The sequence below is a fragment of the Xenopus tropicalis genome, chromosome 4 (genome assembly GCF_000004195.4).
Source record: "Xenopus tropicalis strain Nigerian chromosome 4, UCB_Xtro_10.0, whole genome shotgun sequence".
Classification (NCBI taxonomy): domain Eukaryota; kingdom Metazoa; phylum Chordata; class Amphibia; order Anura; family Pipidae; genus Xenopus; species Xenopus tropicalis.
Genome location: NC_030680.2, coordinates 153,917,108 through 153,940,893, shown reverse-complemented (window position 1 = coordinate 153,940,893; position 23,786 = coordinate 153,917,108). Strand labels below are relative to the sequence as shown.

The window sequence follows — 23,786 nt, the reverse complement described above, 5'->3', positions numbered from 1 at the left end:
GCCTTACTATACACACTGTCCCCCAGTTACAGCCCCATGCCCATGGTACCCGCCCCTTGCCTTACTATACACACTGTCCCCCCAGTTACAGCCCCCATCCATGGTACCACCTTGCCTTACTATACACACTGACCCCCAGTTACAGCCCCATCCCATGGTACCCCCTTGCCTTACTATACACACTAAGGGGGTTCTTCCCTAAGGGAAGGCCGAGCGACACTGCGCGGAGGGGGCAATTAATCCTTATCATGGTTCCCTGGGGTTTCCGGGGGCAGAATGTATTTGCAGATAGGGACCCTCTATACAGACAGAGCCCCCTGGGGCCCCCCTGCCCCCCCGATACCAGCAGAAAGGAAAGGGACCCCATTACCTTGTGGACCTGTCGCAGCCGCGTCTCCTCATTCCTCGTCCCCCCAGTGCCAGAACCCACTGAGCAGAAATGGGTTTGTTTGCCGAGTCTCCCAGAATTCCTTGCTGCTAGGCAACCGCTGAGTAGGATGAGGAATGTCTGGTTCTATTCAACCAGTACAAAGGCTGATGGGCCATCCGGCAAGTAGCCCGGTCCCCCATCCCTGCCCACTGGGGGGGCTTCTGTCCCACCGACCCCCAGCCTGAGCCTCGTTACTGCCCAACCCAAAATCCTGTAATATTCTCATATTCTATTGTATTATTCTATTCAATTAGATTGCAAGCTCCTATTGCCAACATCATGCCGTTATAACACTGTGTACCTGGGGGGGGGCATTTCTGTTTGTGAGACTCTTCTGCCTAGTGCCCCCCCCCTGTGTTCTGCACCGGGGGGCTGGATAGAGCCCCACCCACCTGATGAGGGGATACGCCCACCCAAATCTGCCCAGCCCCTCCTAACGGGGCAATAGATCCCAGTAGCGGATCAAACAGTGGGTACTGGGAATTATCCCCCCCCCCCCATATTGCCAGCCCCTCCTAACGGGGCAATAGATCCCAGTAGCGGATCAAACAGTGGGTACTGGGAATTATCCCCCCCCCCCCAAATTGCCAGCCCCTCCTAACGGGGCAATAGATCCCAGTAGCGGATCAAACAGTGGGTACTGGGAATTATCCCCCCCCCCCCATATTGCCAGCCCCTCCTAACGGGGCAATAGGTCCCAGTAGCGGATCAAACAGTGGGTACTGGGAATTATCCCCCCCCCCATATTGCCAGCCCCTCCTAACGGGGCAATAGATCCCAGTAGCTGATCAAACAGTGGGTACTGGGAATTATCCCCCCCATATTTCCAGCCCCTCCTAACAGGGCAATAGATCCCAGTAGCTGATCAAACAGTGGGTACTGGGAATTATCCCACCCCCCCCATATTGCCAGCCCCTCCTAACGGGGCAATAGATCCCAGTAGCGGATCAAACAGTGGGTACTGGGAATTATCCCCCCCCCCCATATTGCCAGCCCCTCCTAACGGGGCAATAGATCCCAGTAGCGGATCAAACAGTGGGTACTGGGAATTATCCCCCCCCCCCATATTGCCAGCCCCTCCTAACGGGGCAATAGATCCCAGTAGCGGATCAAACAGTGGGTACTGGGAATTATCCCCCCCCCATATTGCCAGCCCCTCCTAACGGGGCAATAGATCCCAGTAGCTGATCAAACAGTGGGTACTGGGAATTATCCCCCCCCCCCATATTGCCAGCCCCTCCTAACGGGGCAATAGATCCCAGTAGCTGATCAAACAGTGGGTACTAGGAATTATCCCCCCCCCCATATTGCCAGCCCCTCCTAACGGGGCAATAGATCCCAGTAGCTGATCAAACAGTGGGTACTAGGAATTATCCCCCCCCCCCCCATATTGCCAGCCCCTCCTAAAGGGGCAATAGATCCCAGTAGCTGATCAAACAGTGGGTACTAGGAATTATCCCCCCCCCCCATATTGCCAGCCCCTCCTAACGGGGCAATAGATCCCAGTAGCTGATCAAACAGTGGGTACTGGGAATTATCCCCCCCCCATATTGCCAGCCCCTCCTAACGGGGCAATAGGTCCCAGTAGCTGATCAAACAGTGGGTACTGGGAATTATCCCCCCCCCCATATTGCCAGCCCCTCCTAACGGGGCAATAGATCCCAGTAGCTGATCAAACAGTGGGTACTGGGAATTATCCCCCCCCCCCATATTGCCAGCCCCTCCTAACGGGGCAATAGGTCCCAGTAGCTGATCAAACAGTGGGTACTGGGAATTATCCCCCCCCCCCATATTGCCAGCCCCTCCTCACCCCCCCATCATATATACAGTTCCACTTCTTTCATATTAATATCCTCATGTGGGCACTAGATTGGCATGATTTGGGCACTACATGGGCATGATTTGGGCACTAGATGGGCATTATTTGGGCACTAGATGGGCATTATTTGGGCACTACATGGGCATGATTTGGGCACTAGATGAGTATTATTTGGGCACTACATGGGCATGATTTGGGCACTACATGGGCATGATTTGGGCACTACATGGGCATGATTTGGGCACTACATGGGCATGATTTGGGCACTAGATGAGCATGATTTGGGCACTAGATGAGTATTATTTGGGCACTTCATTGGCATGATTTGGGCACTACATGGGCATGATTTGGTCACTATATGAGCATGATTTGGGCACTACATGGGCATGATTTGGGCACTAGATGAGCATGATTTGGGCACTAGATGAGTATTATTTGGGCACTACATGGGCATGATTTGGGCACTACATGGGTATGATTTGGGAACTAGATGGGCACTAGGTGGGCATGATTTGGGCACTACATGGGCATGATTTGGGCACTAGATGCTTATTATTTGGGCACTACATGGGCATGATTTGGGTACTACATGGGTATGATTTGGGAACTAGATGAGCATGATTTGGGCACTAGGTGGGCATGATTTGGGCACTACATGGGCATGATATGGGCACGATTTTGGCACTAGATGAGTATTATTTGGGCACTTCATGGGCATGATTTGTGCACTACAAGGGCATGATTTGGACACTAGATGAGTATTATTTGAGCACTACATGGGCATGATTTGGGCACTACATGGGCATTTTTGGGGCACTACATGGGCATTTTTGGGGCACTAGATTAGCATGATTTGGGCACTAGGTGGGTATGATTTGGGCACTACATGGGCATGATTTGGGCATTAGGTGGGCATGATCTGAGCACTACATGGGCATGATTTGAGCACTACATGGGCATGATTTGGGCACTACATGGGCATGATTTGGGCACTACATGGGCATGATTTGGGCACTAGATGGGCATGATTTGGGCACTAGATGAGCATGATTTGGGCACTAGATGGGCATGATTTGGGCACTACATGGGCATGATTTGGGCACTACATGGGTATGATTTGGGAACTAGATGAGCATTATTTGGGCACTAGGTGGGCATGATTTGGGCACTACATGGGCATGATTTGGGCACGATTTTGGCACTAGATGAGTATTATTTGGGCACTTCATGGGCATGATTTGTGCACTACAAGGGCTTGATTTGGACACTAGATGAGTATTATTTGGGCACTACATGGGCATTTTTGGGGCACTAGATTAGCATGATTTGGGCACTACATGGGCATGATTTGGGCACTACATGGGCATGATTTGGGCACTAGGTGGGCATGATCTGAGCACTACATGGGCATGATTTGAGCACTACATGGGCATGATTTGGGCACTAGATGGGCATGATTTGGGCACTAGATGAGCATGATTTGGGCACTAGATGGGCATGATTTGGGCACTACATGGGCATGATTTGGGCACTACATGGGCATGGTTTGGGCACTACATGGGCATGGTTTGGGCACTACATGGGCATGATTTGGGCACTACATGGGCATGGTTTGGGCACTACATGGGCATGGTTTGGGCACTACATGGGCATGGTTTGGGCACTACATGGGCACTATTTGGGCATTATAAGACACAGAGCAAAGAATTGGGATATAATCTGCGTCGGGCATAAGGGCAATGTTGCAAACACAGTGAAGGAAGTGCAATTTGGGTGCAAGTCGCCATGTTTTTTACCCACAATTCAGTTTTCCCACAATCCCGTCTGCAAGTTGTCCATGCTATGTGGGTACCCTGAAACTGCCCCCAACTTTATGCCCCCAGGTTCTGCCGGTCAGTAGGCGCCATCCAAACAGATTGGGGGGGCAGCTTTAGGCACAAGTTCCTTTAATGAATGACCCCAATATTCTCCCATAGAGTTACCCCTGCGCTCCCACCGGGTCAGGGTGCAGGGGAGGTACCAGGGGTGGGGGCAACATGGGGGGGCCAATCTGCGCCTCAGAGCAAACCAACCCCAAGGGGAATCAGAACTAGGGAACCCAGTGGGCGGGGCTCTGTCTCTAGGGGCTCCACGGAAATGCTAATTTTAGGCTTCCTTCCCAGAATTCCTTTCACCTCTACCAGAAAAACAACGTTTGGAAGAAATTTGTCTCCTTGGGGCAGAAATACGACTAGAACTTGACTTTTCCTAAACTGGGTTTAGTCGCCGTCACATGGTACAGAACGTCGATATTTTAGCCCAGGGCTAGGAGTGTGGGGTACAGTCACCCCGGCCACAGGCAGGGGTACGGCCTCCCCAGTTACAGGCAGGGGTACGGCCTCCCCAGTTACAGGCAGGGGGACGGCCGCCCCAGTCACGGGCAGGGGGACGGCCGCCCCAGTCACGGGCAGGGGTGCAGGCCCTCCAGTCACGGGGTACGGCCGCCCCAGTCACGGGCAGGGGTGCAGGCCCTCCAGTTACAGGCAGGGGTACGGCCGCCCCAGTCACGGGCAGGGGTGCAGGCCCTCCAGTCACGGGCAGGGGTACGGCCGCCACAGTCACTGGCAGGGGTATGGCCGCCCCAGTCACGGGCAGGGGCACGGGCCCTCCAGTTACAGGCAGGGGTACGGCCGCCCCAGTCACGGGCAGGGGTGCGGGTCCTCCAGTTACAGGCAGGGGTACGGGCCCTCCAGTTACGGGCAGGGGTATGGCCGCCCCAGTCACGGGCAGGGGTATGGCCGCCCCAGTCACGGGCAGGGGTATGGCCGCCCCAGTCACGGGCAGGGGTACGGGCGCCCCAGTCACGGGCAGGGGTACGGCCTCCCCAGTTACGGGCAGGGGTGCGGGCCCTCCAGTTACAGGCAGGGGTACGGCCGCCCCAGTCACGGGCAGGGGTGCGGGCCCTCCAGTTACGGGCAGGGGTATGGCCGCCCCAGTCACGGGCAGGGGTGCAGGTGCCCCAGTCACGGGCAGGGGTGCGGGCCCTCCAGTTACGGGCAGGGGTACGGCCGCCCCAGTCACGGGCAGGGGTACGGGCGCCCCAGTCACGGGCAGGGGTACGGGCGCCCCAGTCACGGGCAGGGGTACGGGCCCTCCAGTTACAGGCAGGGGTACGGGCCCTCCAGTTACAGGCAGGGGTACGGGCCCTCCAGTTACAGGCAGGGGTACGGGCCCTCCAGTCACAGGCAGGGGTACGGCCGCCCCGGTTACAGTGGAGGAAATAATGATTTGACCCCTCACTGATTTTGTCAGTTTGTCCAATGACAAAGAAATGAAAAGTCTCAGAACAGTATCATTTCAATGGTAGGTGTAACAGTGGCAGATAGCACATCAAAAGGAAAATGGAAAAAAGAACTTGAAATAAAAGATAGCAACTGATTTGCATTTCATTGAGTGAAATAAGTTTTTGAACCCTCTAACAAAAAAAGACTTAATACTTAGTGGAAAAGCCCTTGTTTGCAAGCACAGAGGCCAAACGTTTCTTGTAATTGATGAGCAAGTTTGCGCCCATTTTAGGGGGAATGTTGGTCCCACTCCTCTTTGCAGATCATCTCTAAATCCCTAAGGTTTCTGTCTCTGTGCAACTCTGAGCTTGAGCTCCCTCCATAGGTTTTCTATTGGATTAAGGTCCGGAGACTGACTAGGCCACTCCATGACCTTAATGTGCTTCTTCTTGAGCCACTCCTTTGTTGCCTTTGCTGTATGTTTTGGGTCATTGTCGTGCTGGAACACCCATCCACCACCCATTTTCAGTTTCCTGGCAGAGGGAAGGAGGTTGTCGTTCAGGATTTCACGATACATGGCTCCGTCCATTTTCCCGTTAATGCGAATAAGTTGTCCTGTGCCCTTAGCAGAAAAACACCCCCAAAGCAAAATGTTTCCACCCCCATGCTTGACGGTGGGGACGGTGTTTTGGGGGTCATAGGCAGCATTTTTCTTCCTCCAAACACAGCGAGTTGAGTTAATGCCAAAGAGCTCTATTTTGGTCTCATCAGACCACAGCACCTTCTCCCAGTCACTCACAGAATCATTCAGGTGTTCATTGGCAAACTTCAGGCCTGCACATGTGCCTTCTTGAGCAGGGGGACCTTGCGAGCCCTGCAGGATTTTAATCCATTGCGGTGTAATGTGTTTCCAATGGTTTTCTTGGTGACTGTGGTCCCTGCTAATTTGAGGTCAGTAACTAACTCCTCCCGTGTAGTTCTAGGGTGCTTTTTCACCTTTCTCAGAATCATTGACACCCCACGAGGTGAGATCTTGCGTGGAGCCCCAGAGCGAGGTCGATTGATGGTCATTTTGTGCTCCTTCCATTTTCCAACAATCGCACCAACAGTTGTCACCTTCTCTCCCAGCTTCTTGCTAATGGTTTTGTAGCCCATTCCAGCCTTGTGCAGGTCTACAATTTTGTCTCTGACATCCTTGGACAGCTCTTTGGTCTTTCCCATGTTGGAGAGTTTGGAGTCTGCTTGATTGATTGATTCTGTGGACAGGTGTCGTTTATACAGGTGACTAGTTAAGACAGGTGTCCTTAATGAGGTTGACTAATTGAGTAGAAGTGTCTAACCACTCTGTGGGAGCCAGAACTCTTAATGGTTGGTAGGGGTTCAAAAACTTATTTCACTCAATGAAATGCAAATCAGTTGCTATCTTTTATTTCAAGTTCTTTTTTCCATTTTCCTTTTGATGTGCTATCTGCCACTGTTAAACCTACCATTGAAATGATACTGTTCTGAGACTTTTCATTTCTTTGTCATTGGACAAACTTACAAAATCAGTGAGGGGTCAAATCATTATTTCCTCCACTGTACATGCAGCCCCCCAAGGAGTGAGATGTGTTTATTCTTAGGCAATTTTACAATCCATTTGTATAAAGGGGAAGTTAACCTCTCAGTGTTGCACCTGTCCTGGGATTACGGGCATGACCCTGGCACGGGGTGCTGCCCTCTATACTGCACGGGGTGCTGCCCCCTATACGGCACGGGCTGTAGGTGCCCCCTATATGGCACGGGGTGCTGCCCCCTATACGGCACAGGGTGCTGCCCTCTATATGGCACGGGCTGTAGGTGCCCCCTATATGGCATGTGGTGCTGCCCCCTATACGGCACGGACTGTAGGTGCCCCCTATACAGCACAGGGTGCTGCCCCCTATACGGCACGGACTGTAGGTGCCCCCTATACAGCACGGGGTGCTGCCCCCTATACGGCATTGGGTGCTGCCCCCTATACGGCACGGACTGTAGGTGCCCCCTATACGGCACGGGCTGTAGGTGCCCCCTATACAGCATTGGGTGCTGCCCCCTATACGGCATTGGGTGCTGCCCCCTATACGGCCCGGTCACTGGAACTGACATTTCCTTCCATCTGTTGAGAAATGATTTGGGAAAGGAAATCCGTGGCGCTTCCTGTTTTCTTTCCCCACTTTACAGACAGACACTGCAGGTTCCGACTGTCGCTCACGGAGCAGAATCAGCTGATTCACAGGAAAAGGGAACCGATAAATTCTGCACAAAGTCCTGGATGCTCAGGGCTGAACAGGGGCCACTGGTACCGGAGCCGCAGACTCTTGCACTCATCAATGTGGGTTTCCTGCTGGTTCCGACAATGTTTGGACCTGGATTTGCCCTGCTCTGGGCGCTCAGCTGGACCTTTCCCCTGACTCGGGGGCAGCTGGTAAGGGGCTTCTGTCTGGTTCTAATGTCAGAACTTTCTGTTGGTTCTGTTCTGTCAGTGCATTTAGATTATTTCTATGGCAGATTTACCCTTTAAACCTGGTGCATTTCCTTCCGGATCCACCGGCACCAACCAGAGAACCTGCAGCCTCGGCGCCTCTTTCCTGCGCAGGTGCCTCTGTAATAAAGGGCAAGTTCCACTGTAACCGGCGGAATATTCCCTGTATCCATGGGGCCATCAGGGGCCCCGCTCCAGCCTTCCCTGCATTGCCCAATCACTGCCCAGGGGCCCCGCTCCAGCCTTCCCTGCATTGCCCAATCACTGCCCAGGGGCCCCGCTCCAGCCTTCCCTGCATTACCCAATCACTGCCCAGGGGCCCCGCTCCGGCCTTCCCTGCATTACCCAATCACTGCCCAGGGGCCCCGCTCCGGCCTTCCCTGCATTACCCAATCACTGCCCAGGGGCCCCGCTCCAGCCTTCCCTGCATTACCCAATCACTGCCCAGGGGCCCCGCTCCGGCCTTCCCTGCATTACCCAATCACTGCCCAGGGGCCCCGCTCCGGCCTTCCCTGCATTACCCAATCACTGCCCAGGGGCCCCGCTCCGGCCTTCCCTGCATTGCCCAATCACTGCCCAGGGGCCCCGCTCCAGCCTTCCCTGCATTGCCCAATCACTGCCCAGGGGCCCCGCTCCAGCCTTCCCTGCATTACCCAATCACTGCCCAGGGGCCCCGCTCCAGCCTTCCCTGCATTACCCAATCACTGCCCAGGGGCCCCGCTCCGGCCTTCCCTGCATTGCCCAATCACTGCCCAGGGGCCCCGCTCCAGCCTTCCCTGCATTGCCCAATCACTGCCCAGGGGCCCCGCTCCAGCCTTCCCTGCATTGCCCAATCACTGCCCAGGGGCCCCGCTCCAGCCTTCCCTGCATTGCACAATCACTGCCCAGGGGCCCCGCTCCAGCCTTCCCTGCATTGCCCATCACTGCCCAGGGGCCCCATAACCCATAACCATGTCCCATATCCCCTCATTCAAAGGCCACAAAGCTAAATCCAAGTATAAGTTTCCTGCATCAGATTGAACTTCCCCTTTAAACCTGCCCCCCCCCCCCGCGAAACTGATCCCAAATTCATCATCCAATGGCTTTGCCGCAATTACATTCACTCCTACACCAGCCAATGGGTCTCCCCAATCCTAATGGGAGGGGGGGAAATGGGGCAACCCGAAGGCTGCTACCCCCAGAACTATAGCGGGGTGACTGTTACCCCAATGTTTCTATATATCTGTAACCTTGTTATGGGCTAAGGGGGCCCAGCCTGAAGGCCAGTTAGGGGGGGGATTTGGGGTGAGTGCTTATTTGTGCCCTGGGTACCCCTGGAACTATAGCGGGGTGACTGTTACCCCAATGTTTCTATATATCTGTAACCTTGTTATGGGCTAAGGGGGCCCAGCCTGAAGGCCAGTTAGGGGGGGATTTGGGGTGAGTGCTTATTTGTGCCCTGGGTACCCCCAGAACTATAGCGGGGTGACTGTTACCCCAATGTTTCTATATATCTGTAACCTTGTTATGGGCTAAGGGGGCCCAGCCTGAAGGCCAGTTAGGGGGGATTTGGGGTGAGTGCTTATTTGTGCCCTGGGTACCCCTGGAACTATAGCAGGGTGACTGTTACCCCAATGTTTCTATATATCTGTAACCTTGTTATGGGCTAAGGGGGCCCAGCCTGAAGGCCAGTTAGGGGGGGATTTGGGGTGCTTATTTGTGCCCTGGGTACCCCTGGAACTATAGCAGGGTGACTGTTACCCCAATGTTTCTATATATCTGTAACCTTGTTATGGGCTAAGGGGGCCCAGCCTGAAGGCCAGTTAGGGGGGGGATTTGGGGTGCTTATTTGTGCCCTGGGTACCCCTGGAACTATAGCGGAGTGACTGTTACCCCAATGTTTCTATATATCTGTAACCTTGTTATGGGCTAAGGGGGCCCAGCCTGAAGGCCAGTTAGGGGGGGATTTGGGGTGCTTATTTGTGCCCTGGGTACCCCTGGAACTATAGCGGAGTGACTGTTACCCCAATGTTTCTATATATCTGTAACCTTGTTATGGGCTAAGGGGGCCCACCCTGAAGGCCAGTTAGGGGGGGATTTGGGGTGAGTGCTTATTTGTGCCCTGGGTACCCCTGGAACTATAGCGGGGTGACTGTTACCCCAATGTTTCTATATATATCTGTAACCTTGTTATGGGCTAAGGGGGCCCACCCTGAAGGCCAGTTAGGGGGGGATTTGGGGTGAGTGCTTATTTGTGCCCTGGGTACCCCTGGAACTATAGCGGGGTGACTGTTACCCCAATGTTTCTATATATCTGTAACCTTGTTATGGGCTAAGGGGGCCCAGCCTGAAGGCCAGTTAGGGGGGGATTTGGGGTGAGTGCTTATTTGTGCCCTGGGTACCCCTGGAACTATAGCGGGGTGACTGTTACCCCAATGTTTCTATATATCTGTAACCTTGTTATGGGCTAAGGGGGCCCAGTCTGAAGGCGAGTTAGGGGGGGATTTGGGGTGAGTGCTTATTTGTTCCCTGGGTACCCCTGGAACTATAGCGGGGTGACTGTTACCCCAATGTTTCTATATATCTGTAACCTTGTTATGGGCTAAGGGGGCCCAGCCTGAAGGCCAGTTAGGGGGGGATTTGGGGTGAGTGCTTATTTGTGCCCTGGGTACCCTGGAACTATAGCGGGGTGACTGTTACCCCAATGTTTCTATATATCTGTAACCTTGTTATGGGCTAAGGGGGCCCAGCCTGAAGGCCAGTTAGGGGGGATTTGGGGTGAGTGCTTATTTGTGCCCTGGGTACCCCTGGAACTATAGGGGGGTGACTGTTACCCCAGTGTTTCTATATATCTGTAACCCTGTTATGGGCTAAGGGGGCCCACCCTGAAGGCCAGTTAGGGGGGGATTTGGGGTGAGTGCTTATTTGTGCCCTGGGTACCCCTGGAACTATAGCGGGGTGACTGTTACCCCAATGTTTCTATATATCTGTAACCTTGTTATGGGCTAAGGGGGCCCAGCCTGAAGGCCAGTTAGGGGGGGATTTGGGGTGAGTGCTTATTTGTGCCCTGGGTACCCCTGGAACTATAGGGGGGTGACTGTTACCCCAATGTTTCTATATATCTGTAACCTTGTTATGGGCTAAGGGGGCCCAGCCTGAAGGCCAGTTAGGGGGGGATTTGGGGTGAGTGCTTATTTGTGCCCTGGGTACCCCTGGAACTATAGGGGGGTGACTGTTACCCCAGTGTTTCTATATATCTGTAACCTTGTTATGGGCTAAGGGGGCCCACCCTGAAGGCCAGTTAGGGGGGGATTTGGGGTGAGTGCTTATTTGTGCCCTGGGTACCCCTGGAACTATAGCGGGGTGACTGTTACCCCAATGTTTCTATATATCTGTAACCTTGTTATGGGCTAAGGGGGCCCAGTCTGAAGGCGAGTTAGGGGGGGATTTGGGGTGAGTGCTTATTTGTGCCCTGGGTACCCTGGAAACTATAGCGGGGTGACTGTTACCCCAATGTTTCTATATATCTGTAACCTTGTTATGGGCTAAGGGGGCCCAGCCTGAAGGCCAGTTAGGGGGGGATTTGGGGTGAGTGCTTGTGCCCTGGGTACCCCTGGAACTATAGCGGGGTGACTGTTACCCCAATGTTTCTATATATCTGTAACCTTGTTATGGGCTAAGGGGGCCCAGCCTGAAGGCCAGTTAGGGGGGGATTTGGGGTGCTCATTTGTGCCTTGGGTACCCCTGGAACTATAGCAGGGTGACTGTTACCCCAATGTTTCTATATATCTGTAACCTTGTTATGGGCTAAGGGGGCCCAGCCTGAAGGCCAGTTAGGGGGGGATTTGGGGTGAGGGCTTATTTGTGCCCTGGGTACCCTGGAACTATAGCGGGGTGACTGTTACCCCAATGTTTCTATATATCTGTAACCTTGTTATGGGCTAAGGGGGCCCAGCTGAAGGCCAGTTAGGGGGGGATTTGGGGTGAGTGCTTATTTGTGCCCTGGGTACCCTGGAACTATAGCGGGTGACTGTTACCCCAATGTTTCTATATATCTGTAACCTTGTTATGGGCTAAGGGGGCCCAGCCTGAAGGCCAGTTAGGGGGGATTTGCGGTGAGGGCTTATTTGTGCCCTGGGTACCCCTGGAACTATAGCGGGGTGACTGTTACCCCAATGTTTCTATATATCTGTAACCTTGTTATGGGCTAAGGGGGCCCAGCCTGAAGGCCAGTTAGGGGGGGATTTGGGGTGAGTGGATCGTTAGGCACAAGCCCCAGCACACTGATGAGCCCAAAATGGCAGCCATTAGCCAGCGTTACAGGTTGCCCAGCCGGCAGTACTGGGCTCCAGATTGGCCCCTGTGGGAGCATTGTGTAAGTGACAGGGGGGTACAGGGTGCCCAAGGGTACAGCTTGGTAATGTCACTTACACAGCAGGGGGCAGCATAGAGCAACTAGGAAATCTAGGACATCTAGAGATATGAGTCTTGTTTCAACCTTAGCTACTAAGCAAACCCCACGTCAGGTTATTAAACAGAAATGTTCTTGTGATGCAGAGATCGCAGTTCTGCAATGACAGAACAGTCCTGAAGGTGGAGTCGTACTGCACTTCCTGCGCCGCATCGACCAAAATGCTCTGCCCAAAGGGCTCCACCAAGATCACCTCCGGCATGGGCACCCGAGGCTGCACGTAAGTACCTACTGCTATTATTTCTACTACTTATACTACTACTTATACTACTACTACTTCTACTAATTCTACGACTACTACTACTACTACTTCTACTACTACTTCTACTACTACTACTACTACTTCTACTAATTCTACTACTAATACTTCTACTACTACTACTACTTCTATTAATTCTACTACTACTTCTACTACTACTACTTCTATTAATTCTACTACTACTTCTTCTTCTACTACTGCCACTACTACTATTATTACTACTACTACTACTACAACAACAGGCACAGGGTAAGTACTACTACAGGCACTTAGTTCTACAGACTTTGCCCCATTGCCACGTTTGTTATTCCCGGCACAACTTGCCACTGAGTTGTGTTTGCCCGTGGCCTATGGAATTCTGAAATCTGATTGGGCAGATGGTATGGGGGCCCATTGTGGGCGGGGGGGGGGGCGATGTTTTGTAAACACAAAGGAATAGTTGACCTTTACCCGGATAAGAGGAAGATCCCTTTACAGTTTTGTTGCATTTTGTGTACAAATGAATGATTTTTGGTAATATGAAATAGGCCCCAAGATAAGCAGGGCCATAAGACATGGGGGCCCCAAGATAAGCAGGGCCATAAGACATGGGGGCCCCAAGATAAGCAGGGCCATAAGACACGGGGGCCCCAAGATAAGCAGGACCATACGACATGGGGGCCCCAAGATAAGCAGGGCCATACGACAAGGGGGCCCCAAGATAAGCAGGACCATACGACATGGGGGCCCCAAGATAAGCAGGACCATAAGACACAGGGCCCCCAAGATAAGCAGGGCCATACGACATGGGGGCCCCAAGATAAGCAGGACCATAAGACACTTGGGCCCCAAGATAAGCAGGGCCATAAGACAAGGGGGCCCCAAGATAAGCAGGGCCATAAGACATGGGGGCCCCAAGATAAGCAGGACCATACGACACTTGGGCCCCAAGATAAGCAGGACCATAAGACACGGGGGCCCCAAGATAAGCAGGGCCATAAGACAAGGGGGCCCCAAGATAAGCAGGGCCATAAGACATGGGGGCCCCAAGATAAGCAGGACCATAAGACACTTGGGCCCCAAGATAAGCAGGGCCATAAGACAAGGGGGCCCCAAGATAAGCAGGGCCATAAGACACGGGGGCCCCAAGATAAGCAGGGCCATACGACATGGGGGCCCCAAGATAAGCAGGACCATAAGACACTTGGGCCCCAAGATAAGCAGGGCCATAAGACAAGGGGGCCCCAAGATAAGCAGGGCCATAAGACATGGGGGCCCCAAGATAAGCAGGACCATATGACAAGGGGGCCCAAGATAAGCAGGGCCATAAGACACGGGGGCCCCAAGATAAGCAGGGCCATACGACACGGGGGCCCCAAGATAAGCAGGACCATAAGACACGGGGGCCCCAAGATAAGCAGGACCATAAGACATGGGGGCCCCAAGATAAGCAGGGCCATAAGACACGGGGGCCCCAAGATAAGCAGGACCATACGACATGGGGGCCCCAAGATAAGCAGGACCATAAGACACGGGGGCCCCAAGATAAGCAGGGCCATACGACATGGGGGCCCCAAGATAAGCAGGACCATAAGACACGGGGGCCCCAAGATAAGCAGGGCCATACGACATGGGGGCCCCAAGATAAGCAGGGCCATACGACATGGGGCCCCAAGATAAGCAGGGCCATACGACATGGGGGCCCCAAGAAAAGCAGGACCATAAGACACGGGGGCCCCAAGATAAGCAGGGCCATAAGACAAGGGGGCCCCAAGATAAGCAGGGCCATAAGACACAGGGGCCCCAAGATAAGCAGGGCCATAAGACACGGGGGCCCCAAGATAAGCAGGACCATATGACAAGGGGGCCCCAAGATAAGCAGGGCCATACGACATGGGGGCCCCAAGATAAGCAGGACCATAAGACACAGGGGCCCCAAGATAAGCAGGGCCATAAGACACGGGGGCCCCAAGATAAGCAGGGCCATACGACATGGGGGCCCCAAGATAAGCAGGACCATAAGACACGGGGGCCCCAAGATAAGCAGGGCCATAAGACAAGGGGGCCCCAAGATAAGCAGGGCCATAAGACACAGGGGCCCCAAGATAAGCAGGGCCATAAGACATGGGGGCCCCAAGATAAGCAGGGCCATAAGACACAGGGGCCCCAAGATAAGCAAGACCATACGACACGGGGCCCCAAGATAAGCAGGACCATAAGACACGGGGCCCCAAGATAAGCAGGGCCATACGACAAGGGGGCCCAAGATAAGCAGGGCCATACGACAAGGGGGCCCAAGATAAGCAGGGTCAGAAGACACGGGGGCCCCAAGATAAGCAGGGCCATACGACATGGGGGCCCCAAGATAAGCAGGGCCATAAGACACAGGGGCCCCAAGATAAGCAGGGCCAGAAGACACAGGGGCCCCAAGATAAGCAGGGCCATAAGACATGGGGGCCCCAAGATAAGCAGGGCCATACGACATGGGGGCCCCAAGATAAGCAGGGCCATAAGACACGGGGGCCCCAAGATAAGCAGGGCCATAAGACAAGGGGGCCCCAAGATAAGCAGGGCCATAAGACACAGGGGCCCCAAGATAAGCAGGGCCATAAGACATGGGGGCCCCAAGATAAGCAGGGCCATAAGACACAGGGGCCCCAAGATAAGCAGGACCATACGACATGGGGGCCCCAAGATAAGCAGGACCATACGACACGGGGCCCCAAGATAAGCAGGACCATAAGACACGGGGCCCCAAGATAAGCAGGACCATACGACATGGGGGCCCCAAGATAAGCAGGACCATACGACACGGGGCCCCAAGATAAGCAGGGCCATAAGACATGGGGGCCCCAAGATAAGCAGGACCATACGACACGGGGCCCCAAGATAAGCAGGACCATAAGACACGGGGCCCCAAGATAAGCAGGGCCATACGACAAGGGGGCCCAAGATAAGCAGGGCCATACGACAAGGGGGCCCAAGATAAGCAGGGTCAGAAGACACGGGGGCCCCAAGATAAGCAGGGCCATACGACATGGGGGCCCCAAGATAAGCAGGGCCATAAGACACAGGGGCCCCAAGATAAGCAGGGCCAGAAGACACAGGGGCCCCAAGATAAGCAGGGCCATAAGACATGGGGGCCCCAAGATAAGCAGGGCCATACGACATGGGGGCCCCAAGATAAGCAGGGCCATAAGACACGGGGGCCCCAAGATAAGCAGGGCCATAAGACACGGGGCCCCAAGATAAGCAGGGCCATACGACAAGGGGGCCCAAGATAAGCAGGGCCAGAAGACACGGGGGCCCCAAGATAAGCAGGGCCATAAGACACGGGGCCCCAAGATAAGCAGGGCCATACGACATGGGGGCCCCAAGATAAGCAGGACCATAAGACACAGGGGCCCCAAGATAAGCAGGGCCAGAAGACACAGGGGCCCCAAGATAAGCAGGGCCATACGACATGGGGGCCCCAAGATAAGCAGGGCCATAAGACACAGGGGCCCCAAGATAAGCAGGGCCAGAAGACACAGGGGCCCCAAGATAAGCAGGGCCATAAGACATGGGGGCCCCAAGATAAGCAGGACCATACGACATGGGGGCCCCAAGATAAGCAGGACCATACGACATGGGGGCCCCAAGATAAGCAGGGCCATACGACATGGGGGCCCCAAGATAAGCAGGACCATACGACATGGGGGCCCCAAGATAAGCAGGACCATACGACATGGGGGCCCCAAGATAAGCAGGACCATACGACATGGGGGCCCCAAGATAAGCAGGGCCATACGACACGGGGGCCCCAAGATAAGCAGGACCATAAGACACAGGAGCCCCAAGATAAGCAGGGCCATAAGACATGGGGGCCCCAAGATAAGCAGGACCAGAAGACACGGGGGCCCCAAGATAAGCAGGGCCATAAGACATGGGGGCCCCAAGATAAGCAGGACCATAAGACATGGGGGCCCCAAGATAAGCAGGGCCATACGACACGGGGGCCCCAAGATAAGCAGGGCCATACGACACAGGGGCCCCAAGATAAGCAGGGCCATAAGACATGAGGGCCCCAAGATAAGCAGGACCATAAGACACGGGGGCCCCAAGATAAGCAGGGCCATACGACACGGGGCCCCAAGATAAGCAGGGCCATACGACATGGGGGCCCCAAGATAAGCAGGACCATAAGACACAGGGGCCCCAAGATAAGCAGGACCATACGACACGGGGGCCCCAAGATAAGCAGGACCATAAGACACAGGGGCCCCAAGATAAGCAGGGCCATAAGACACGGGGGCCCCAAGATAAGCAGGGCCATACGACACGGGGGCCCCAAGATAAGCAGGACCATAAGACATGGGGGCCCCAAGATAAGCAGGGCCATACGACACGGGGGCCCCAAGATAAGCAGGGCCATACGACACAGGGGCCCCAAGATAAGCAGGGCCATAAGACATGGGGGCCCCAAGATAAGCAGGACCATAAGACATGGGGGCCCCAAGATAAGCAGGGCCATAAGACATGGGGGCCCCAAGATAAGCAGGACCATAAAACATGGGGGCCCCAAGATAAGCAGGGCCATAAGACATGGGGGCCCCAAGATAAGCAGGACCATAAGACATGGGGGCCCCAAGATAAGCAGGGCCATAAGACATGGGGGCCCCAAGATAAGCAGGACCATACGACACGGGGGCCCCAAGATAAGCAGGGCCATACGACACGGGGGCCCCAAGTTTTTGAACAAGAATAGTCATTGACATCATCATGGCTGAATGGGCCCCTAACTGCATTCCCAGAAGCCCAGAGTATGTATTGGGAATCAGCAGAATATGGGGGGCTACTGGGGGCACAGATCTCCCCAGCTAATGGGCCATGGGGGGCCCTGGGCTAGTACAGAACCCCAAGACCTAATGGATAATTCCATGTTCCTATTGCGGCAGTTACACGGTGGATATGGGGGGCCTAACGCTCTCGCTCCAGGGCTGCAGCCATACCTGCCAGACTGTTGCCGTGACGCCAGCGTGCTGCAAAGGATTCTGGGGAACCACCTGCACAGGTAAGTCACTGGGATACAGGGGGATACAGAGCTAGAGAAGAGGGGGTATGTGGGCCCATGCTGTAGGCCTTTGCTGTCACCCCAACTTCACTCTGTCCCCCAACTCTTGTGGCCTCGCTCTTCTCTAGCCCCCCCCCACCCTGCCCTGAACATGAGGGAAAAAACTACTGAATTCACTAGGTGGCCCCCCCACATTGGTTCCCCCATTGCCCTTTTACTATTTACAAAATACATTTTACCTCCTTACTCTGCCCCCTGCTGGTGGGTTATGTGTGTGACAGAACTAGCCCTGCCCCGAGAGAACTTGCCCTGCCCCAAGAGAACTTGCCCTGCCCCGAGAGAACTTGCCCTGCCCCGAGAGAACTTGCCCTGCCCCGAGAGAACTTGCCCTGCCCCGAGAGAACTTGCCCTGCCCCGAGAGAACTTGCTCTGCCCCGAGAGAACTTGCCCTGCCCCGAGAGAACTTGCCCCCTGCCCCGAGAGAACTTGCCTGCCCCGAGAGAACTTGCTCTGCCCCGAGAAGAACTTGCCTGCCCGAGAGAACTTGCCCTGCCCGAGGAGAACTTACCCTGCCGAGAGAACTTGCCTGCCCCGAGAGAACTTGCTCTGCCCCGAGAGAACTTGCTCTGCCCCGAGAGAACTTGCTCTGCCCCGAGAGAACTTGCTCTGCCCCAAGAGAACTTGCCCTGCCCCGAGAGAACTTGCCCTGCCCTGAGAGAACTTGCTCTGCCCCGAGAGAACTTGCTCTGCCCCGAGAGAACTTGCCCTGCCCCGAGAGAACTTGCCCTGCCTCTTGAGAATTTTTTTTCTTCATTCTTGCCCTGTTCTTACTCACTCCCCTCCCTCCCTCTTATTCCTCCCCCACTCACCCCTCCCCTTTCTCCCCTCCCCTCCCTCCCTCCCTCCCTCCCTCACTCACTCCCTCACTCCCCTCCCTCCCTTCCTCCCCTCCCCTCCCCTCCCCTCCCCTCCCTCCCTTCCCCCCCCCTCCTCCCTCCCTCCCTCCCTCCCTCCCTCCCTCCCTCCCTCCCCTCCCTCCCTCCCTCCCTCCCTCCCTCCCTCCCTCCCTCCCTCCCTCCCTCCCTCCCCCTCCCCTCCCCTCCCTCCCTCCCTCCCTCCCTCCCTCCCCTCCCCTCCCTCCCTCCCCTCCCCTCCCTCCCTCCCTCCCTCCCCTCCCCTCCCCTCCCCCTCCCCTCCCCTCCCTCCCTCCCCTCCCCTTTCTCCCCTCCCTCCCTCTTATTCCTCCCCCACTCACCCCCTCCCCTTTCTCCCCTCCCTCCCTCTTATTCCTCCCCCACTCACCCCCTCCCCTTTCTCCCCTCCCCTCCCTCCCTCCCTCCCTCACTCACTCCCTCACTCCCTCCCTTCCTCCCCTCCCCTCCCCTCCCCTCCCTCCCTCCCTCCCTCCCCTCCCCTCCCTCCCTCCCTCCCTCCCTCCCTCCCCTCCCCTCCCCTCCCTCCCTCCCCTCCCTCCCCTCCCCTCCCTCCCTCCCTGGATCTATTGCACTAATCACCCCTTTATATTATGGGAATTCTAATATTGACTTTCATTAATGCCCCGACAGAGTGCCCAGGAGGGAAGAAACCATGTGGCGGCCATGGCACGTGCCAGGATGGTATAGGGGGCAATGGGACTTGTATATGTAAAGTAAGTAGCCATATTCATTGGGATAGATCAATTAGTCCAAGTAGATCCCATCCACTGCCATTCCAGCATCCAGGTTCCAGCTCACCTCCTCATAAAAGGCAATTTAAGGCAGGATGGAGCTAATAGTTACTGGGGGGGCAGGATGAAGCCAATAGTTACTGGGGGGGCAGGATGGAGCTAATAGTTACTGGGGGGGCAGGATGGAGCTAATAGTTACTGGGGGGGCAGGATGGAGCTAATAGTTACTGGGGGGGCAGGATGGAGCTAATAGTTACTGGGGGGCAGGATGGAGCTAATAGTTACTGGGGGCAGGATGGAGCTATAGTTACTGGGGGCAGGATGCGAGCTAATAGTTACTGGGGGGGCAGGATGGAGCTAATAGTTACTGGGGGGCAGGATGGAGCTAATAGTTACTGGGGGCAGGATGGAGCTAATAGTTACTGCGGGGGGGGCAGGATGGAGCTAATAATTACTGGGGGGGGCAGGATGGAGCTAATAGTTACTGGGGGGGCAGGATGGAGCTAATAGTTACTGGGGGGGCAGGATGGAGCTAATAGTTACTAGGGGGGGCAGGATGGAGCTAATAGTTACTGGGGGCAGGATGAAGCCAATAGTTACTGGGGGCGCAGGATGGAGCTAATAGTTACTGGGGGGGCAGGATGGAGCTAATAATTACTGGGGGGGGGCAGGATGGAGCTAATAGTTACTGGGGGGGCCAGGATGGAGCTAATAGTTACTGGGGGGGCAGGATGGAGCCAATAGTTACTGGGGGGGCAGGATGGAGCTAATAGTTACTGGGGGGGGCAGGATGGAGCTAATAGTTACTGGGGGGCAGGATGAAGCCAATAGTTACTGGGGGCAGGATGGAGCTAATAGTTACTGGGGGGCAGGATGGAGCTAATAGTTACTGGGGGCAAGGATGGAGCTAATAGTTACTGGCGGGCAGGATGGAGCTAATAGTTACTGGGGGGCAGGATGGAGCTAATAGTTACTGGGGGGGCAGGATGGAGCTAATAGTTACTGGGGGGGGGGCAGGATGGAGCTAATAGTTACTGGGGGGGCAGCGATGGAGCTAATAGTTACTGGGGGGCAGGATGGAGCTAATAGTTACTGAGGGGGGCAGGATGGAGCTAATAGTTACTGGGGGGGAGGATGGAGCTAATAGTTACTGGGGGGAGGATGGAGCTAATAGTTACATGGGGGGCAGGATGGCGCTAATAGTTACTGGGGGGGCAGGATGGAGCTAATAGTTACTGGGGGGGCAGGATGGAGCTAATAGTTACGGGGGGGCAGGATGGAGCTAATAGTTACTGGGGGGGCAGGATGGAGCTAATAGTTACTGGGGCGGGGCAGGATGGAGCTAATAGTTACTGGGGGGGCAGGATGGAGCTAATAGTTACTGGGGGGGCAGGATGAAGCTAATAGTTACTGGGGCAGGATGGAGCTAATAGTTACTGGGGGGGCAGGATGAAGCCAATAGTTAGGGGGCAGGATGAAGCCAATAGTTACTGGGGGGGCAGGATGAAGCCAATAGTTACTGGGGGGGCAGGATGGAGCTAATAGTTACTGCGGGGGGCAGGATGGAGCTAATAGTTACTGGGGGCAGGATGGAGCTAATAGTCTCTGGGGGGGGCAGGATGGAGCTAATAGTTACTGGGGGGCAGGATGAAGCTAATAGTTACTGGGGGGGCAGGATGGAGCTAATAGTTACTGGGGGGGCAGGATGGAGCTAATAGTTACTGGGGGGCAGGATGGAGCTAATAGTTACTGGGGCAGGATGAAGCAATAGTTACTGGGGGGGCAGGATGGAGCTAATAGTTACTGGGGGGGCAGGATGGAGCTAATAGTTACTGGGGGGGCAAGGATGAGCCAATAGTTACTGGGGGGGCAGGATGGAGCTAATAGTTACTGGCTGGGGGGGCAGGATGGAGCTAATAGTTACTGGAGGGGGGCAGGATGGAGCTAATAGTTACTGGGGGGCAGGATGGAGCTAATAGTTACTGGGGGGTTCAGAATGAAGCTACTAGTTACTGGGGCGGGGCAGGATGAAGCCAATAGGTTAACTGGGGAGGGGGCAGGATGGAGCTAATAGTTACTGGGGGGCAGGATGAAGCCAATAGTTACTGGTGGGGGGCAGGATGGAGCTAATAGTTACTGGGGGGGGCAGGATGGAGCTAATAGTTACTGGGGGCAGGATGAAGCCAATAGTTACTGGGGGCAGGATGGAGCTAATAGTTACTGGGGGGGGCAGGATGGAGCTAATAGTTACTGGGGGGCAGGATGGAGCTAATAGTTACTGGGGTGGGGGCAGGATGGAGCTAATAGTTACTGGGGGGCAGAATGAAGCTACTAGTTCTGGGGGGGCAGGATGAAGCCAATAGTTACTGGGGGGGCAGGATGGAGCTAATAGTTACTGGGGGGGCAGGATGGAGCTAATAGTTACTGGGGCAGGATGGAGCCAATAGTTACTGGGGGGCAGGATGGAGCTAATAGTTACTGAGGCGGGCAGGATGGAGCTAATAGTTACTGGGGGGCAGGATGGAGCTAATAGTTACTGGGGGGGCAGGATGGAGCTAATAGTTACTGGGGGGCAGGATGGAGCTAATAGTTACTGGGGGGGGGGCGGATGAAGCCAATAGTTACTGGGGGGGCAGGATGGAGCTAATAGTTACTGGGGGGCAGGATGGAGCTAATAGTTACTGGGGGGCAGGATGGAGCTAATAGTTACTGGGGCGCAGGATGGAGCTAATAGTTACTGAGGGGGGGCAGGATGGAGCTAATAGTTACTGGGGGGGGCAGGATGGAGCTAATAGTTACTGGGGTGGGCAGGATGAAGCCAATAGTTACTGGGGGGCAGGATGGAGCTAATAGTTACTGGGGGGGCAGGATGAAGCCAATAGTTACTGGGGGGCAGGATGGAGCTAATAGTTACTGGGGGGCAGGATGAAGCCAATAGTTACTGGGGGGGCAGGATGGAGCTAATAGTTACTGGGGGGGCGGATGGAGGTAATAGTTACTGGGGGGGGCAGGATGGAGCTAATAGTTACTGGGGGGGGGCAGGATGGAGCTAATAGTTACTGGGGGTGGCAGAATGGAGCTAATAGTTACTGGGGGGCAGAATGGGCCAATTGTTACTGGGGGGCAGGATGGAGCTAATAGTTACTGGGGGGGGGGCAGGATGGAGCTAATAGTTACTGGGGGGTGGGCAGGATGGAGCTAATAGTTACTGGGGGAGGGGCAGGATGGAGCTAATGTTACTGATGGGGGCGGATGGAGCTAATAGTTACTGGGGGGGCAGGATGGAGCTAATAGTTACTGGGGGGGCAGGATGGAGCTAATAGTTACTGGGGGGCAGGATGGAGCTAATAGTTACTGGGGGCAGATGAAGCAATAGTTTACGGGGGGGGAGGATGGAGGCTAATAGTTAAATGGGGTGGGCAGGATGAAGCCAATAGTTACTGGGGGGGCAGGATGGCAGCTAAATAGTGTACTGGGGGGGCAGGATGGAGGCTAATTAGTACTGGGGGGCAGAGAAGCCAATAGTTACTGGGGGGGCAGGATGGAGCTAATAGTTACTGGGGGCAGGATGGAGGTAATAGTTTACTGGGGGGGCAGGATGGGAGCTAATAGTTACTGGGGGGGCAGTAGGCATGGAAGTAAGTTACTGGGGTGGCAGGATGGAGCCAATAGTTATGGGGGGCAGGATGGAGCTAATAGTTACTGGGGGGGCAGGATGAGCCAATAGTTACTGGGGGGGCAGGATTGGAGCTAATAGTTACTGGGGGCAGGATGGACTAATAGTTACTGGGGGGGCAGGATTGAGTATAGTTACTGGGGGTGGCTCCATTCCTGGGGGGGGCAGGATGGGAGCTAATAGTTACTGGGGGCAGATGGAGCCAATGTTACTGGGGGGGGCAGGATGTGGAGCTAATTAGTTACTGGGGGCAGGATGAAGCCATAGTTACTGGAGGGGCAGGATGGGAGCTAATAGATTGTACTGGGGGGGGCAGGATGGAGCTAATAGTTAGCTGGGGGCAGGATTGGGAGCTAATAGTTTACTGGGGGGGGCAGGGATGGAGCAATAGTTACTGCGCGGGGGCAGAATGAGCTACTAGTACTGGGGGGCAGGAATGAAGCCAATAGTTACTGGGGGGGCAGGATGGAGCTATAGTTACTGGGGGCGGATGGAGCTAATAGTTACTGGATGGCGGGGCAGGGATGGAGCCAATAGGTACTGGGGGGCAGGATGGGCTATTAGTACTGAGGGGCAGGATGGAGCTAATAGTTACTGGGGGGGCAGGGATGGAGCTAATAGTTTACTGGGGGGGCCAGGATGGAGCTAATAGTTCTGGGGGGGGCAGGATGGAGCTTAGTTACTGGGG

At 55.0% G+C, this 23,786-nt stretch overlaps 1 protein-coding gene across 1 annotated transcript in view; it reads left to right on the top strand.

Moving 5' to 3' along the window:
- The first annotated feature begins 7,703 nt into the window (after positions 1-7,703).
- stab1 (stabilin 1) overlaps positions 7,704-23,786 on the top strand; it is a 153,678-nt gene continuing 137,595 nt past the window's right edge. Inside the window, 4 exon segments of the mRNA XM_031901368.1 lie at positions 7,704-7,958; positions 12,552-12,685; positions 17,641-17,756; positions 19,322-19,502. Of these exon segments, the coding sequence (XP_031757228.1) occupies positions 7,806-7,958; positions 12,552-12,685; positions 17,641-17,756; positions 19,322-19,502 (584 nt within the window). The 5' untranslated portion in view covers positions 7,704-7,805.